General features: G+C 47.7%; 2 protein-coding genes across 2 annotated transcripts; one reads left to right on the top strand and one right to left on the bottom strand.

The window, feature by feature from the left end:
* The first annotated feature begins 48 nt into the window (after window positions 1-48).
* On the top strand, window positions 49-7244 carry LRRC42 (leucine rich repeat containing 42). The gene is made up of 8 exons (XM_075155718.1): window positions 49-146; window positions 1100-1587; window positions 4095-4226; window positions 5298-5416; window positions 5830-5918; window positions 6004-6117; window positions 6270-6354; window positions 6757-7244. Exons 2-8 carry the CDS (start codon window positions 1115-1117, stop codon window positions 7011-7013), a joined length of 1269 nt encoding a protein of 422 aa, XP_075011819.1. The 5' UTR covers window positions 49-146; window positions 1100-1114; the 3' UTR covers window positions 7014-7244.
* A 901-nt stretch (window positions 7245-8145) lies between these two features.
* Window positions 8146-14354, bottom strand: LDLRAD1 (low density lipoprotein receptor class A domain containing 1; the record flags this gene model as incomplete). The annotated part of the gene is made up of 4 exons (XM_075156992.1): window positions 8146-12124; window positions 12907-13035; window positions 13567-13704; window positions 14114-14354. Coding segments are annotated over 4 exons (654 nt in total), but the record flags the coding sequence as incomplete, so codon positions are not given.
* Between the last annotated feature and the right edge of the window lie 2997 nt (window positions 14355-17351).

Raw genomic sequence — 17351 nt, 5'->3', positions numbered from 1 at the left:
CCCGCGCCGCCCCGGCCCCGGCCCGGTCCCGGTCCCCGCCCCCGGCGCGGCTCCGCCCGCCGCCCGCGGGCGCTGCGGGATGGGCGGCGGGAGCGCCGAGCCGCGGCCCGGCTGACGGCGCGTCGGGGCGGCCCCTCCCGGGGCAGGTAGGTGGGGGCCGGGCCGGCGGCCCCGGCGGGGCGCTCGCCTCCCTGCCCCACGCCTGCCGGCCGGGGCGGACCGGGGGCCGGGCGGGGCGGGGACCCTTCCCCTTGCGCCCCTCGGGGCTGCTTCCCATCACGGCGCGCTCACCCCCGGGCAGGGCCCGATCCCTTCACGGAACCCCCGGGCAGGGCCCGACTTCCCCTCCCGCCCCATCAGGGCTGGACCCGATCCTCTCGGCCCCCCTCCTCCGGGCAGCGCCCGATCCCTTCCGCACCCCCTTCCCCCCTCAGGCAGGGCCCGATCTCCTCCCGGCCCGCAGGACCTGAGCCCCCAGCCCCTCAGGGTGGGAGCTGACAGGATCCCGTCCTTCCCCTGCCGGCGGCCATGGCAGGGTCTGCGCCCTCCTGCCCCCGCCAGGACCCCTCCTCACAAACCAGAGCCCCCCGGCACCGGCTGGGCTAGGCTGGGGAAGGGGCACCAGGAGCCTGCCCACCCTCCCAGGGAGGGAGATTCTCCAGCAGGCTCCATTGCCCTGCTGCAGTCGGCCATTTGCGCTCCTCCTCCTCCCCCCCTGCCTGCAGCAGAGCCAGGCCAAGCTGTGGGGGCTGCTTCCCACACAGCCCCAGACCCCCTCCCGCTGCCCGTGCCTGTGCGGGACTGGGATCCAGCCCAGGCCACTGACCAGCACCAGGCACAGAGTGGCAGGGCCCTGCCAGAGCAAAGGCTCTTCACCTCTCTGCCAGCCCTGGGTTCAGTTCTCACTTGAGTGGTGTTTGCGGTTTGATGGCAGACAGCGCACACCCCTGTTCAACGCAGCCTGGCCTTCCTTGCGCTGCAGGGTTACGTGACTGTGCGCGCTCGGGGCGTTGAGGAGAGCTGCCAGGGTCTGGGGTCTTTCCTGAGTAGTGTTTTCCTCTGTGGCTGTTCTTTACCTGTCTATGGTTTGTTTTTGCAGAACTGGACGAGGGGAATGTCTTACTGTCTCCACTCAGAAAGCCATTTGGATACTGGGCCGATATATGTGCGTGAAAATGGGAAGCTGCACGTGGTAAATCAGGGTGCAAGCGGCATACAGAATGTCACTCCCAAAACAAGACCTTTTAGGCTATTTTCCAGAGGATTTTCGGTGGAGCTTTGTATGAACAGGGAGGACGATAGGGCAAGGAGGCAGAGGACTGATCATTTCATCTTCACGTACACTAAGGAGGGGAACCTCCGGTACTCGGCCAAGTCTCTCTTCAGCCTAGTGCTGGGTTACATTTCTGACAATGTTGATCACATTGACTCGTTGATTGGTTTCCCAGAGCAGATTGCTGAAAAGCTCTTTTCAGCCGCAGAAGCAAGACAAAAGTTCACAGAACCAGTAACGGGACTGAGAGCTCTACAGAAGTTTACTGAAGCATATGGCAATTTGGTGCTATGTTCATTATGCTTGCGGAATAGGTAAGTGTGTTCGTCGTCTGCTAGTGCTTTTTGCTAGCACACTTAAAGTTTCCCTTAAATTATTTTCTCTCAAAAATAATTTAAAAAAAATCTCTTGGGCCTTATGACACCACCTAATTTTAATGAAATTACCTGAGCCTTGGCTCACTCAGCTGCTTGCTTCCTTTTGTCCCATTCCCATTCCCATTTTGACCCAAGTAACAAGCGATAGGACAAGAGGAGGTGGCCTCAAGTTGTGCCAGGGGAGGTTTAGATTGGATATTAGGAAAAAATTCTTCACTGAAAGGGTTGTCAAGCATTGGAACAGGCTGCCCAGGGAAGTTGTGGAGTCACCCTTCCTGGAGGTATTTAAAAGACGTGTAGATGTGGCACTTAGGGACATGGTTTAGCGGTGGACTTGGACAATGCTAGTCTAACAGTTGGACTCAATGATCTTGAAGATCTTTTCCAACCTGAATGATTCTGTGATTCTATGATTCCTTTCCTACAAGTGCAGGTGCCGGTTTCATTCTAAGATACAAATCATAATACAGGTAACAGACTACATCCGTGTTAACTAACAGGGGATTTTATGTGAAGGATTAAACCTGCAACTATTTTTTAACAATAATAATCAGCATTTCTATAGCAATCTATGTGTTTAATGCCTTCTCAGGTACTTTATGGGATGTTTTTGTAATTGCTGTTTATAAGCATTTCAATATACTTAGCTGACTGTGCAGATAAAGTACACCATTTATTTACTATGAGCTTGCTATCCTATTTCATTTTGGGGCCTGAGAAGAAGATACATCTTGTAGGTAAGTTACCGGCTTTGAAGTCAGGCAGGTTTTACCTTAGTTTATTGTGGTTCCCATCACCATATTGAACGTGCTTTAATGAGGTTCTGATGAGAGTCCAGCACCAGTTTTTCCATCTTCTCAATGTCCACATTGTCTTTCACTAAAAGAGAGTCTTAACAAGCTTAAAACTGGATTATGTTTTTAAAGCCTTGCTCCTACTGAAGTCTTTCCCAGTAATATAACCAGTCTATCTTCTATCTGTACACTTGAAAAAGGGATGGTTTATCCAGTTTAAAATCAAAAGTCCAGGCATATTCATCTGAAGTGCCCAGGGTGTTTTGAGCACAGTAGGAATGCTTCAGCAGAGATCAATTATCCTTTGTTTTATCCTTTAAACCTACTCCCTTTTTATCTCTAATACAGATAGTTTTATGGGCTTAATTCAGAAATTAAGTTACCCCTGGCATTGTTTGACATTACAGAAAGCTGAGTTAAGTACCGAGTCTTTGAAATCCAGGAAGTAAGATATTAAGGCATTTTCTGATGAATCTTATTTCTAAAAGAGCCCACTCTTCTCCTCACAACCCCCTGAGCTAGTAATATCTCTCAAGAATTGGCTTGCGGTCTGACTATACGTACTGCCTTCCACATAGCTGAGTTGCATGGCAAAGGGATGTGGTGGGGTAGTTTGATAGGTGTACTTGCAGTGGGAGGGTATTAAGGTCCCCTTATTTGCATGGCCAAAGAGGTGTTCCTTGAGGGATCAAATTAGTAAGCACCCCTCATTCTAGCAGTGAAGATGCTGACCTTGGGGTTTGTCTTGCCATGGGGAATATAATGTAAATTCAGGAGAGATTAGTGAATTTGGGGCTTGTCTTACCACGGGGAGAATAAGAAGTAAACACAAGGGAGATTGGTGAGGTAGTGACTGCTACGTGCTTATTACTGCATATTCGTGCATGCCATTCTTCAGCGGTTTGTTCCGATCTCTAAACCTCCTACTGAATAGTTCCAGCACAGATGTTTGCATGGCTGCGGAATGAATCAGATCAGGGAACCAATACAGCTAAAAAAATAACCCACTGAGTAACTACTGCCTGGGGTGTAGTCACAGCTCTAGTTGGAATCCTGCAGGTGTCCTGTAGGACTTTTATCTCTAGTGAAGTATTTTATGTATGTATATAAAAAGTAAAATTTTGCCATTTGACAAGCGACCCTGATACATTTGAAGTAGATTTTAAACCTGGATGAACGTGGGTTTGTCTATACGCTTCCTAGATACTGAGGAAGAACAGCTTGTGAAGCTGATTTATGGTAAACTGGAATATATATTTTGCATTATTCTGAAATAATACAATAATAACCTGTAAAGAAGACCCTAATTGCAACGTTTGGAAGTTGTAGTCTTAATTGTTAGTCCAATATTTTGAATCAAAGCAAAACCATGACATTTGTTCAAGGAGAAGACTGGGAACTCGGATGTGTTGTGTGCAGACTGCACACAAAAAGGTACTTAGGACAGCTGGCTAATTTCTGTCAGTTTTCACATAGGTACTTACAAGAAACAACTGCATTATGCTTGTGACACTTGAGGACATAGGACCTCATAGGTCCTATGTCTCATAGGGCTCATATGTCTCATAGGACCTATGTCTCATATGTCTCCTAGGTCCTATGTCTCATAGGGTCCTATGAGAGCTTTTTGGGTTTTTTTTCTCTTTGCAGATACCTGGTTATCTCTGAAAAGTTAGAAGAAATTAAGTCATTCCGGGAGCTGACATGTTTGGATCTCTCCTGTTGTAAACTTGGGGATGAACATGAACTGCTGGAACACCTCACCAAAGAGGCTCTATCAAGGTACCAATTTCTTGACACATAGCTAAAAATGACACTTTCTTTTCCTATCACTAAGCAGTTCAAAGAATCAGGCTGTGACTTTAAAGGAAGCTTTCGTATGTGTAAGTCTGAAGATTTTGGTTGTTCATAAAACCCGTTCTTGAGGTAAACAAAATACAGAATTTATTGTACACAAAGCACATGATCTAAAGCACATACTGAATCGTAAAAGGTCCTACAAATGTGCAAGATAATTTACTGTCTCATGTTTTGAAATCAACTTTTTATAATTTCCATTGCCCAGGTAAAAACTGCATCTTAAGCTTTGGAACAGTTTTACACTTTTATTTCCTTTTTTAAGAGGGAATTTTATCAGCCAAATTTTCAACCAAACCAGTGTTCCAGATGAAGATTTTTGCAAGCAGTAGGTTGAATATTTAGTTAATTAACATTTCAAAAAATAAATTTTGTAATTTTGTTTGATACTGAAGATTGAAAAGTAGAAAATTTTGGAAATCAATAGGCAGGATGACTGCTAATTAGGGGATATTATGTTACTATAAGATTTTGGTGCATTTTGCATCAAGGTTTTGTCTTGAAGTGCTCTAGAGAATGTGTTAATGTTATGTTTTTCCCTGTGTTTTGTTCATCTATGTTATAACACCTCATTGCTTTCTTAAAATCATTGCCATACCTCTTACTAAATCTGTCCTCTCCCATTTTGCCAAGTATTTTTCTCTTTTTAGTTTCAAGTGGAGTTGCGATTGGCAGCCTTGGTTTAAATAACTTCAGTGTATAAAGAACCTTATTGTCTCTTAGCAAATGCTTGTGCTCTAGGATCGGTCTCTCAGTGGAGCTCTGGGAATAGCTGGTCAAGGAAGCGCTTCTGTTGAGCTAGCAGAGGCACTATAAAGATATTTGTTAGTCCTACTAACCCAGGCTTCTTTCTTGCTACTTTTTACTAACATTAACAAAGTAGACTGAAGGGTTGGCACAGGAAGACCCCGGCCTTCCGACACAGAGTTTTAGGACATTTTGTAAAACTGTCTGAAATAATGACTATAAACTATGCGTTTGTATCTCTCCTCCCAGTGTAAAACGACTTCTCCTGAAAGACAACTCTTTATCAGATGCAGGCCTTCGCAGAATGACAGCACCAGTACGAGTATTGAAAAAGGGACTTGAGAATCTTTTGGTATTAGACTTGTCTTGTAAGTACTTCATCGTTTAATATTAGAAGCAACCTGTATCCTTTCTGATAAAGAATTTATCCTCCTTAATATTGAAGGAATACAATTAATTTGATGATTCCCATGAGCCAAGTACTCAACCCCAAATTTCACCAACAACTTTCCAGAAGGCACAGGTCATACCTGTAGTCTCAGCCACTTGCTACTTACATAAATATTTTTAATAGTTTGAGAATTGGTATTGTAAATACTTGTATTTTGATCATTAGAGGGAAAAAGTCAGTTTTGACTCACTTTCAAAACATGAAGCATACACCAAAAAAAGGCCAAAGCCCCCTTGTTCCAATATTAGCTTTTGGAATAAATAGTTTCTTGGTATTCTGATCATTTTTCTCCACATCTTGCAACTTAGTTAACTTTACTTGACCTTACAGGTAACCCTAAAATCACAGATGTGGGAATTGGATACCTTCTTTCTTTTAAGAAATTGAGTTGTTTGGACATTTCTGGGACAGGTCTCAAGGTAAAAAAAGCATCTGTCTAAGTTTACTGGACAAGCGTAATCGAATGCTCTTCCCCTCTGACTACTTTATTTCCCTTTTCACTAGGACGTTAATGCCGTCATTAAGCGGATCCAAATGCAGATAGGCCTGGTTCACTCAAAAGTGCCTCTGAAAGAATTTGATCATAGTAACTGCAAAACAGAGGGATGGGCAGAACAGGTATGGGGTTTTAAGTCTGTTTTACTCTCTAGAAATTGTCCTTGTGGAGTATTAAATCACTGAATAGGAAAAAATAAGGGATAGAGTTGTTACCAGTGATATTTCTGTAAATTTTACAAGAAACATTTTAACTCCTTCAAATGTTATTTCAGACAGTTCTGCAGTGGGAGCAGGCAGTTATGGAGGCCATCAAGCCACAAGACAACTTGAGATCCAGAACAGCAGCTCTGCACTTCTGTACGTAACTGCATAGAGACCACATAGTTTATTTGTTTTCTTTTCTACAAGGAATATTTTCATACTTTTTTTTTTTTAGTACAAATAGCACCTCAGGAGTGCAATTTTAGCCATTTGTGTAACTGCATTACAATGTGTTTGCGTTTTTTCATTTGTTAGACGGCTGGATAACTCTTAAAGTACAGCATGGCAGCATGCTTAGGGCAACATATAACAACTGAGTTTTCTCCCTAAAATTCTAAGTTCAAAATATAAATGTTCTTTTTCCCTATGCACATTTCAGCAAAGCAGTCGGGATTCCAGATTGGCTTGGCCAAAACAATTTGTAACACAAGTATGCATTTTACAGCATAATTCTGTTTTTCCCAAAATCTAAACTTGATTTTTTTTTTTTTTCTGTAGATGGCAAGACACACAGGATAGAGGAAGTAGTCAAATGTAAGCTGGTGGAGACAGAAACAAAAGCATCTGGAAACTTGCAGTTTTATAAGGAAAAAGTTCAAAATTGCCATTTACCTTTGAAAAAGGAGGTTGCAGGCAGCCATGAATTAAAGAACAATAAAAAAAGAGCTTTGGCTGAACAAGAGAGAGGAAGGACTTCCAAACAGAAGCATCTGTGCCTCACTGTGGAGGACTGGGATTTGTTAAATACCTACTGAGTCAGAAAAAAGTGGGTCTTTTGTTTGTTGTTTTCTTGCTGATGGCAGAATTTAGACATACTGGGAGGGAGTAACAAAGGAGACCAGTATTGTTAAATCTGGTTGCTGTGATACGCTTGTGGGTAACCTATGCTTGGGGAGGAATAGAGGCAAGGAGAAGGTTGGTGATACTACTGTATATTTTCAATACATAATAATTTTTTCAAATAAAGTTTTTGTTGTCATCCTTAACTAATTCTTCTGACATAGATATCATTCACAAAAATAGCTGGTCCTATCCCTTCTCCTCTCTCGCCTCCTGAGGGGCAGAAGACTAATCACTGCAGCTCATCTGAAATGAAGCTGCACTCTGCTTGTCAAGTGCCCTGGGACTTTAATAGCGCTGGTAGAACATAAACCTCAGCCTGTAAGCACCAGGCTGCGCTGGTAGAGCTCTGGCAAAGGGAGGAAGCAAAGAGGATAAGCACAGGCCCCAGGGGAGGGAGACAGAGAGACAGTAACCCCTCGGTAGCAGTTCTTGCAGAAATCCAGAGTAGAACAGAAGTCCCCTATCTCTCTCATTTTAGCCCAGGAAATGAAAGCTGAAACTGGGTTACTGTAGAGATTAGACTCTGCAGTTGTAATACATTCTCCCTTACAAGCAAATTCACTGCATTTGAGCGCGTTCTGTGGTTTAAAACCTATTCTCATACTGCATGCCTGCAATATACTGACTGTACTTCCCCATCTAAAAACATTCAGGGAAGTGTTCACAGAATTACACCTATTTGCTGTAAAAAACCTAGATACTCAGACTCATTCTGCGTTGGTCTGTCTGAAGCCAGGAGTAGAGCCGTAATGCTGCAGGTGTGTTTATCATTGAATTCCTGCCCTGAGTGTTTCTATCAAAACTGGCTGAGGTGCACAGTGCCTGTGGGTTGGGCACTGCGACCATCATTGTGCTCTTAGGTCTATAAGGCCAAGAATTTACTACAGGTTTTCTCTACTATTGCTTATTTAGAGGATAGCTTCCTTCTACACAGTTGTTTGCCATAATTCAGCGACAAGAAAAGCAACACGTCCTTGGAAATCATGAAGAGGCCAAGAAAAGAAACCTCGCTTCAAAAATGCATAAAGAGCTAAACCCCTTTCTCTGTTGTTTTATTGCTGAATTTTACTCAAAAAAAAGGACTATACACAAACAACACAAGCATACTTACGTTCAAGCCCTACATTTTTTCCCAGAAACTCAAGGCTATTAATAGCTTCCACTGACGACTATATCAGCCCTCTGCTGAGAAAAATAATGGCACAAACGGAGGCTTCACAAAACAGCATCTCAACAGGGGGAAGATGACCGTGGCACTCAAGTATAATCCTCCTCCTGCAGCTGGCTTCTGGTTCAACAGCCACCACGGATTTCTTTTGCTAGCCCTTCCACAACTGTGGAGACCTGCTAATCCGACCGTGGAGAGATGCACGTCTCGGAGAATCGTATACTCCATTTCACATCGGTAAAGCAGCTGGGAGCTGATGGCTTGAGCCAGAAAACAGGCACATCGTGATTTGACATGAACGGTCTGCCCAGGTCACAGGCTTGTTGGTAAAATAATACAGTGCATCTTTCCTTTTGAAAAGAGGTGTTGTAGAGCACTGTGTTTCTTACGTTCTCCATCCCTGGTACAATTATTCCTTTCCTTAGGTTTCTTTCTGACCAGCAGACTTCCTCTTTTATACCATCGTGTAAATTTTATCCTAGGAAGACTTAGGCACACTTACCACTATGTCCTCAACCCACTAATCTCTGTTAATTGCTCTCTGTAAGGCACACAGCCTCTGCCGGCCAGGAACAAGGCAGTAAGTAAGAAAACTGCAGGAGACTCCCCCTAAAAGACAGGCTCAGCCAAGTGCCTGCTTAAACTGCCCGCCGCGTCCCTGGCTGTCTCCGGGCTGGCTTCTGAGTCTTGCTGCCCATGGACTGCTGCTTCCGTGTCCCTCTTGGCTAGTCTCTTCACAGGTGTAAATCCAAAGCAGGGTGAGTCCCCAGTTCCTCTCTTCTTCTAACTTGAGGCCATTAATCACAGCTCTGGCCTCCCCGGAGCACCCACCAGGAACCAATACAGGGACATCAGTCGGAGAGAAGCCCTGGGGCTCTATCCTGCAGATACCAGATTGGTCAGCTCCTCTGACACCAGTAAACCTTTACTGGCTATCTTAGATGCAGAGATCACATTGCTGACCCCATTTCTTTGTGGTTCAGCTCAATTACAAAGCTTCTTAGGAGAGGAGAGTGCATTTGGTTTCCTCTTTGCAGCCAGAGATATCCTCTATGCCCCCTAAGCCTGCCTCCGTTTCCTCACGCTCCTGCTGAAGGAAAGAGAAGGTGGCACAAGAATCGTTTCTGCCTTAAGCCAGACATTTGCCTTCTTTATCATGTCTCACGATAAAGTAAGAATTCCCAGATCCCAACATTGTCCCCATCCAGCCAAGGCAAGCCACCACTTGACCTCTGCTGCAGTGGAGACGCAGCCTTCCACACAGCAAGCACAAACGTCCGACTCCCCATGCTCACAGGTTGCGTGCCCAGACCCTCTCCTCTTCGCCCTCGAGAGCATCTTACAACTTGGCAGGGGTGAGCTGTGGCAATGATCAACAAAGATTGGACTGGGAGAATACAGCGGTTGTCATATGGGTCAGCCTAACCAGCATCCTCCAGCAAACATTGGAGGCTCCAGAAAGTCATGGCTGTCCCAACATCTTTGATCCAGAGCAAATTTTTTTTTTTACCAATCATATTGGCTGGGCCCTATGCCGAGGGTGAAGGTTTCTGTATTTTTTTAACAGCTGATTAGTTCAATCCTTACCAACTACAGTTGTTCTGTTATCCATATATAATTCCCAACACGAGGGACGAGATTCTTCTTCCCCTTCTCTCCCACCTTTCTTTGACCGCTGCCCCGTAGAAGCATGCAGCAGTTGTAGCCCGCCTGCACCCTCCCAATGCAGCGAGCTTGTTGCGCATCCTCCCACTTCCAAGCCAAGAACAGGCAAACAGTCTGTGGCTGAACACCGCCTGAATCGGAAAGGAGCTCTTCTTCCCCGGGAGAGAGAGGCTGCCGGTAGCGCCGCCGCTGAATCACCCCTCCTTGAGCTCGACATGCTGCGAGACTTTGGGGTAACAAGAGGAACAACAGCAACTACCATAAACCAGGCTTTAGGTACCAACCCCAACTCAGCCTTGTTGAAGCGTTAGCTGTCTGTCACTCTCCAGTAAAAATGTGTATCTCTATTTCAGGCTTTGACTGAGGCTGGAAGCTTGCAAGTCAGAAATGTCTACCTAGAAAACTTGCAACCTCTCTTCTGAGCTGCAGCACTGAATGCGGTAATGTTCTACAGGCATGGAGAAAGCAAGTCGTCCATCCTAGCCAGGCGTGGAGAGGACAGGTTATTCAATGCGGCTTTAAAAGTTTCCCGTAGTACCGGTTCCATTATGCAGAGTTTTGCCATCTCATTCCAGGTGAAGTATGAGTCAGAATACAGGAAAGCTATTTTTAAAAGATCTTGCAGATCTACAGCTGTATCCCAGCTACAGATTAGAAGAAACATTCACCGTTGATACCAGTCATGGTGACATGCTGAGTTGCAGATCGCAGGACAGAGAAGAAATATGCGAACAGGGTTTTATTTTTAAAGATCTATGACCTGGGATGGTGGTGAGAAGAATACTGCCTGATGTTTATTTTGAGCCTAGAAAAGTAAGGGGACTCGCTGTAAATGTGGGTTTTTCCTCAGAGACGATGTTTTAGACACAGATGAGATTTTCAAAGGAGCAGAGAAAGACCACATCTTTCTTAAATTTCAGTGACACGTCCATATCTATATCCTGAGGACTGCTTTGAAGGTTTGGCTGACTGATCCTGCTCTGCTGGCAGAGGAACGGAACGAGCAACGAACAGATCCCGTGTCATCCCACACCGCCCCGGGAGCAGCTGCGGCGCTTGGTTTTCTGCTGCTCTCTGCTCCAAGGCTGCGACTTTTTTTTCTCCTTTCATTGCCAACTTCAGTGCAAACTCATCCCAGCCCCACGGCTGTTCTCAACCTGCTGAGCTGCTGCTCCAAAACTGCACAGCCCCGAGAGAAGCACATCTCATATACGCGCTGGTTCCCTGCCCCTGCCCTGCAGGGACAGCTATGCAGTCACAGGGACACAGTGGTTTATCCCCCCAAACCCTGAAACCTCCTCATTTCAGTTTTCCTTGCCATTACGCTCTCCACATTGGCCTTCATGGCTTGAGAAGAGCGTGGGGGCTGGCCTGAGCAGCAGCTCCCCAGCGTGTCACCTTCAGCGCCGGGTTCCTGAGGAAGCATCCTGAGAGTATCAATGCAAGAACCTTCAAAGCTGCAGCTGAAACCATCTGCAGACGTGCTCTGAACACAAACACAGGCTTCTCCTCCTGCCCATGAGGATCAGGAGCGTGAAGACGTGTCGGAGGGAAATGCTAACCCAAGGGCTAGAAAGGCTCACCTCACTCAGCTCCTGCTCTTTAGGGTAGTCCTCAATGTACCTTCATCTGGCTGCCTGCAAAGGCACCAGCATGTCCATAGGAGACTCCAAGGAGAAGTCCCTTGCCCAGAGTTGGCCAGACATGGGCATCTGTGTTGGCAGCAGCTGGTAAACAGTCTCCAGCCTGCACACAACCCATCGAGCTATCGAGGCAATGCTGCAAGATGGTGCTCTGCCCAGGTAGAAAGGACGACAGGAGAACCCGTGAAGGTGTCCCACAGCCTGCAGCATGGGCTGCCGTAAGCTAGAAGCGCAGCACTTCATCCCTGTTCTGTCACCGCATGCCGGTCAGAGCGCTGCTGCTGAGAGCTTGCTGGGGTTGGAGCTTCCCAAGAGGGTGGCAGAGCACGAGGACACCAAGGTTTAAAGGTGACGATGCAGGAAGCACCCTGCAGTCTCCAACCCTGCTGGGTGCCAAGACTTCACGGTCTGCAGATGTACTCATCGGACCAGCTGAGGCAGTGCTGGACGCCGTCCCGGCACAGCCTCCTGGGGACGCAGGAGCAGTACTCGTAGAGCACAGGGCTGCAGCTCCACCACTCCGACCCGCACCGGGGGCAGGCGGCCACTGGGAGGGATGGAAAACAGGGAACAGAAATGCTTTTGCTGCACTGGCCCCTTATCTCCTTTCTTTACATGGGTAGCTACCCCTTCATCCCTGGCAGCTACTGAAAAGCTACTGGTGACGACCCTGAGTCTGTGAACTCACCAAAGAGGACACTCGCTTGATGCTACTTGTGGGAGACAACCAGGGAGCGTGACATTGCGATGACCTTTGTGGCAGACATGCCATCCTGAGAGGAACGACTAGATGTAATTTATTTTTTTAGCGGGCTACTCTAGAGAAAGCTGCTGATACAGGCAGGTCTCGCCTGAGCTTCAAAACCACGGAGGTCACTTAGGAACAAACCTGCTGCTCATTTTAGCGAGAGAAGGATCTAGATGGCTTTGAAGCTGCTGAGGCACACTCAGTCCTCCCAGCTCAGAGACATACCCATGTCCTGACCACCAACCAAAGGCCAATTTGAACGATCGCTGCTGCCTACAGCGATGCATCGCCATGAAACCGCAAGCCGCAGAGGAGGAGAAACTTCTGGGGATGGGAGCAAAGCGCGGAGCCTTTCCCCTCGTGGCTGCCAGCAGGCTTTGACACAGAGCCCTTGGCAGCTGATGGGATGGAGCCCGCACGGTTCATACTCACGTCCTACCCCAGCTATTTTGTGTTTTAGAGGTGGATGCCAGCCTCCCGGCATTTCCAGCAGCATCAGTGAGCACCACACCTGTACAGCCTATTTCAATCCATCAGCAGAAAAGACCTCTTGCCCGACAGTAGCCAGAAAAGAGACTTACAGCTCCCCATCTCGTCAGAGCAGTCTCCGCAGTCGTTCATCCCATCACACCTGTGATCGGCATAGACCCAGTACGAAGGGTTACTGCAGCGGAAAACCAGGTATCCCGGAAGGCTGCGGGGCAAGTCACCTGCAAGGGCGGACAGACAGGACACGTGCTCAACTCCACCGGGCACGGACACGCCGTCTGAAACAGGGACGGCAGCTACCAAAGGCTGCTGTCGTGGGGGGTTGGTCGGTTCCTTCCCCACGCGGTGTCAGGGCCGCAGACGGGGAAGCTGCGGTTCGAGAGGGAAAGGGATGCTCGTGGCTGAGCCAGAAGCAGAGGCTGGGTGTCCCAAGCTTTAATGAGTTTTTTTCCAGGCTAACCGGACAATAAATTAACCATGTAGGCATGCAGCTTAACCAATGGAGGAAAATAGCATTATGGTTTAAAAAAAAAAACCAAGAAAGATCAGAGGAGCTTGGAGTCTTTGATTCCTGGCACTCCCGCTGGGTTTTGGGCAGCACCATCTCTCTGCATCTGCCCTACAAAGGATCTACCAAGCTTATCTGCTCTCCTATGTGTCCAGAAGCACGGAGCAGGATGAGGGACACCGGCTGCTCTGTCTCACAACGGGAAGACCAGCGCGGGGAGGACGGTCACAATAAAATCGCTCACCACAGAGTTCCTCCTGCTCATCCTCTCCCTTCCTGCAGTTGCCGACTCCATCACAGACCTGGCTGGCCGGGACACAGGTCGCTCTGTCGTCGCACAAGAAGCCTGTCCGGTTATTGGAGGCTGCACAGAAGCGGTTCACTGAAAGGAAAGCAAGAAATACTTTATTTTCTAACATTTTCATGGTATGAGGAACAGATCAAGGGGAAGAAAGGGAGATTTCCGAAATTCATTTGTTGTTCTGGAAATAACCAGGGGTCAGGATTAATTTCTGGTAGGTTCATGGCAGAGTCTGAAAACTATACCAGTAGTCTGAAGCGTGACTGTGCCACTCGCAGTTACCGCAGCCTGTGGAGCAGGACACCGGAGCCGAGGAACGGCTGGTGGCGACTCGGGCTGTGCAAGGCTGGCACAGCCGGTCCCTTTCCTTCCTCCCGGTCTGTCCCGGGAAGCACCACTTCACGCACGGCGACGGACATGAAGGCTCTTCTCACGCAACGTCATTTTCTGCCTCCCTTACCAAAAAAATAACAACTCTTGGGATACCAACCTGGCACACGTGGCCGGAGTCCCAGCGCCACCGCCAAGCCCACGGCGGCGGCGAGGACCAGCAGTGCCGCGGCAGAGATGCAGGCGCGTCTCCGCGTGCAGCCCGCGCGGGCGCTGCGTGGCTGGCACCAGGCTGCTGGGAGGCAAGAGCGAGAGGTGAGAGGCTGGGGAAGGGTCTGGCAGGGCTGAGAGGGGTCGAGGTGTTTCGGAGGGGAACGGCACGGACCCACGAGGGTGATGTTTCAGGGGCTCTGCGTAAGGGATTGGCAGGGGGCTGCTGGGGTTTAGGGGGGGATAGCTGAGTTTTAATAGCCAAACTCCAATGTTAAAACACCTCCTCATAGGGAATTTCACTGCTTGCAGTGTGGAAGAGCCCGTGTCGCCGTTGCAGGCCGAACGGCACAAACCCATCGGAGCTCACCCAACGCACTCGGATGCAGAAGGGTGGAGAAGGCCAAGCTCCTGCCTGACCCCGTGGGACAGCAATGCCCTTTTCATGGCAGGAGCAGCCGAAACACAGGGCAGGTCAGTGTAAGGCTGGGAAAGGTGCCCTCCCGGAGCCCACAGCACTCCTCAAGAGGTAAAATTTCATTTTACAGCACTTTGGGCTTTCTGCCCCAACCAGGACTTTAATGCTCCCATAGAAGGAGGCTGAATTATCAGCTCAAAATGGTGAGAACTGGCCGAAGAGCAGCCCTTTCCCTCCCCAAAGACAGCTCCAGGGTACAAATGGCAGCGACTTTCCAGGGACTCCAACTTTCAGAAAGTCACGAACGTAAATCAAACCAAATCCGGAAGGTAAAGGCCAAACCCGCAGTCATTGCAACACCGCAGCGCACGTAAGAGCAACGCCGATCAGCTGCCCTCGTCTCAGCTCTCTGCAGCACCAGTGCTTTGCCTCTAAACCAACGTGGTGTTTCCTTGCATTCCTTTGTATTTCCAGACCAACAGAAAAAAAAATTAACGTGATCATCCGAGAAACACGTAACCGGTCACTTAAGACAACCCTGCGCGTATAATTGGATTTTGGTATTTCTGAACTGAAAGAGCTTTGATGGAAAAGTTAGAATTTGTCTTAGCTGTGCTTCATATTTACTTAGTTGTTGTGTTGTACAAACGCAAGTGAAGGCACGGCCTTCGCTCAACGGCAAAGGGCTCCCGGCTGCAGTAACCACCCCCTCCGTCAGGCTTGAGCGGGAATCAAACGCAGAACATTTCAGCTTAAAAGAAAAGTGGTGAATGACAGCACGTCTGTGACTACAAGACACCACCTTTGACCAGAAAGCGCAACAGTTGCAAATAGACACGAGTATAAAATAATGGCAGTGACGAAATGTTGTTGCAACCTGATCTACAGGTTTGCTATTGATTCTGTTTGATCTCACCTCCTCCTTCTTAATATGGACAAAACTTGCTGAAGTTTGGCTATTAAAACATATAGAAAGCCTATAGCAAGTTCATTAGGAGCCTTTCTGTGACGGACAAGGATTACCTCTCAGGCTACTATAGAGACTGCCAACTCCAGGCCAACAAAGACCAGCTTAAGTTTATTAATTTTATAGTCAGGATATTTCACTACACAGGAGGAGGGAGGGGGCGGGAAAAATCAGTCTCAACAGACCATAAATACTGGTTGTATTTTACATTACAGAGATAGTTGCAATTGATTTATACTTTAATAATAAAAATGGTAAGCTCTGCATTTTATTCGTTACCTCTTTCTTCAGAGGACTTTGTTGAATCAAAAGTAGCTACGTCACCATTTCCCTAGAAGGAAAGGAATAAAAGACTGTTCACAGGAGCAGCACGCAGTAACCACCCAAGGTATGCCTTTCTAGTTCTCATACCATCTTACTCAGGAATATATAACGTATTCCTTTATTTTCACATACAAGCAAAAATTGTCTCGGTGGAAACGTGGCCCAGATTTAATTCACAAAGCCATCAATGAGATCAGCTTTTAAATCTTAGTTACCCATTTGTAAAACAAACACTAATGCAAGTCCAGCGCTTTATAGCAATACTTTCCTTTTGTATCAAATTAGGTTAAATAGAAACGACTCGAAATCTCACAGAAACCAGTGATAAAGAGGTCAGACAAACAACGTTATCAAGAGCATATGTACTGTAGGAAACAGCTGCACTAAGATTTTTCCGAAGAGAAGGACTGTACCTGGGGGTGAGTTTTGTTCATGCTTCCCAGAGCTACAGCCCTCACAGCAGCGCAGAGGACCGCGGGGACTTTTCTGCACCTAACAGGAGCGATGTTACCAGGATACAAAACCCAACAGAGATAGGAAAGCAAGGAGCGTGCTGCTGCCCGGGCACGCAAGCTGGAGGCGATGGGGAAGGCAGCGCCGAGCCCGTGCTCCAGCTCTGGCTGGAAGCGGGGTTTCTGGTTTGCTTTTCATTCCTCCTGGCTCCATCTTCGTTTCACAACAGGGCATTAGGCAAATCATAATGGACATGGAGATTTTGGATGCCGAGAACCCCGCTGCCACTCCTGATGCCAGTTCGGAAGATGAACGCTCACCCCTAGCTGGTGCCCACTGCATTTAGCCTGGTGCCGGTCGGGGAGAACCCCCCTTCGTGATGAAAGCTTGAGAGTCTGACCATCTCCACGCAAGTCTCCTTTCTCCCCATCTCCTTCCCAAGACAGAGCTGACACGCTGACCTCGTAGCAGCATCATCCCAGACTTCTGCAAGACAATCAGATCTCAGCAGAGCTGTGCAGGATCTGGAATAACTTCCCTGCTTGGGCAACAAGCTCAGGCATAGCCAGTCCTCCAGGGTCCTCTCTTTTACTTGCCTACTTGAATTTCCAGGCCTGCAGTAAGGCTTAGCAGCTCAGCCTGTAGCTAACATGACCTGACAAATTGATTGCAGCCTTCTAAACTGGCTGCAGGTCTCAGCACAGCACACGCAGAGTGGAGTTCTGCAGCTTCAAGGATAAAAAGTCATGAGCAGGCAAGCTTTGCCACGGGGGTAGGGGGGAGAAAAAGCACTGGCATAAAGTGTTGGAGGAGCTCACGTTCTTCTCGCTTGCGTGAGGGTCCATAGGACTCAAGTGCCTCCAACTTGTTGCCACCTCACACATCATAACTCTTCCCCAAGCACTACCAAAACTAGCTTACCAGGGCTTCGGAGGAGAAGCTGGCAGCTATACTGCCTATAAGTTGGCCCCGAGACAGCTGCCTCGAATTGATTCAAAGCACCAAATAATGCCCGACATGGAGGAA

This window comes from Calonectris borealis, chromosome 8 (genome assembly GCF_964195595.1).
Source record: "Calonectris borealis chromosome 8, bCalBor7.hap1.2, whole genome shotgun sequence".
Taxonomy (NCBI): domain Eukaryota; kingdom Metazoa; phylum Chordata; class Aves; order Procellariiformes; family Procellariidae; genus Calonectris; species Calonectris borealis.
Note: the sequence above shows the minus strand (reverse complement) of the source record. Positions and strands in the feature narration are given on the sequence as shown.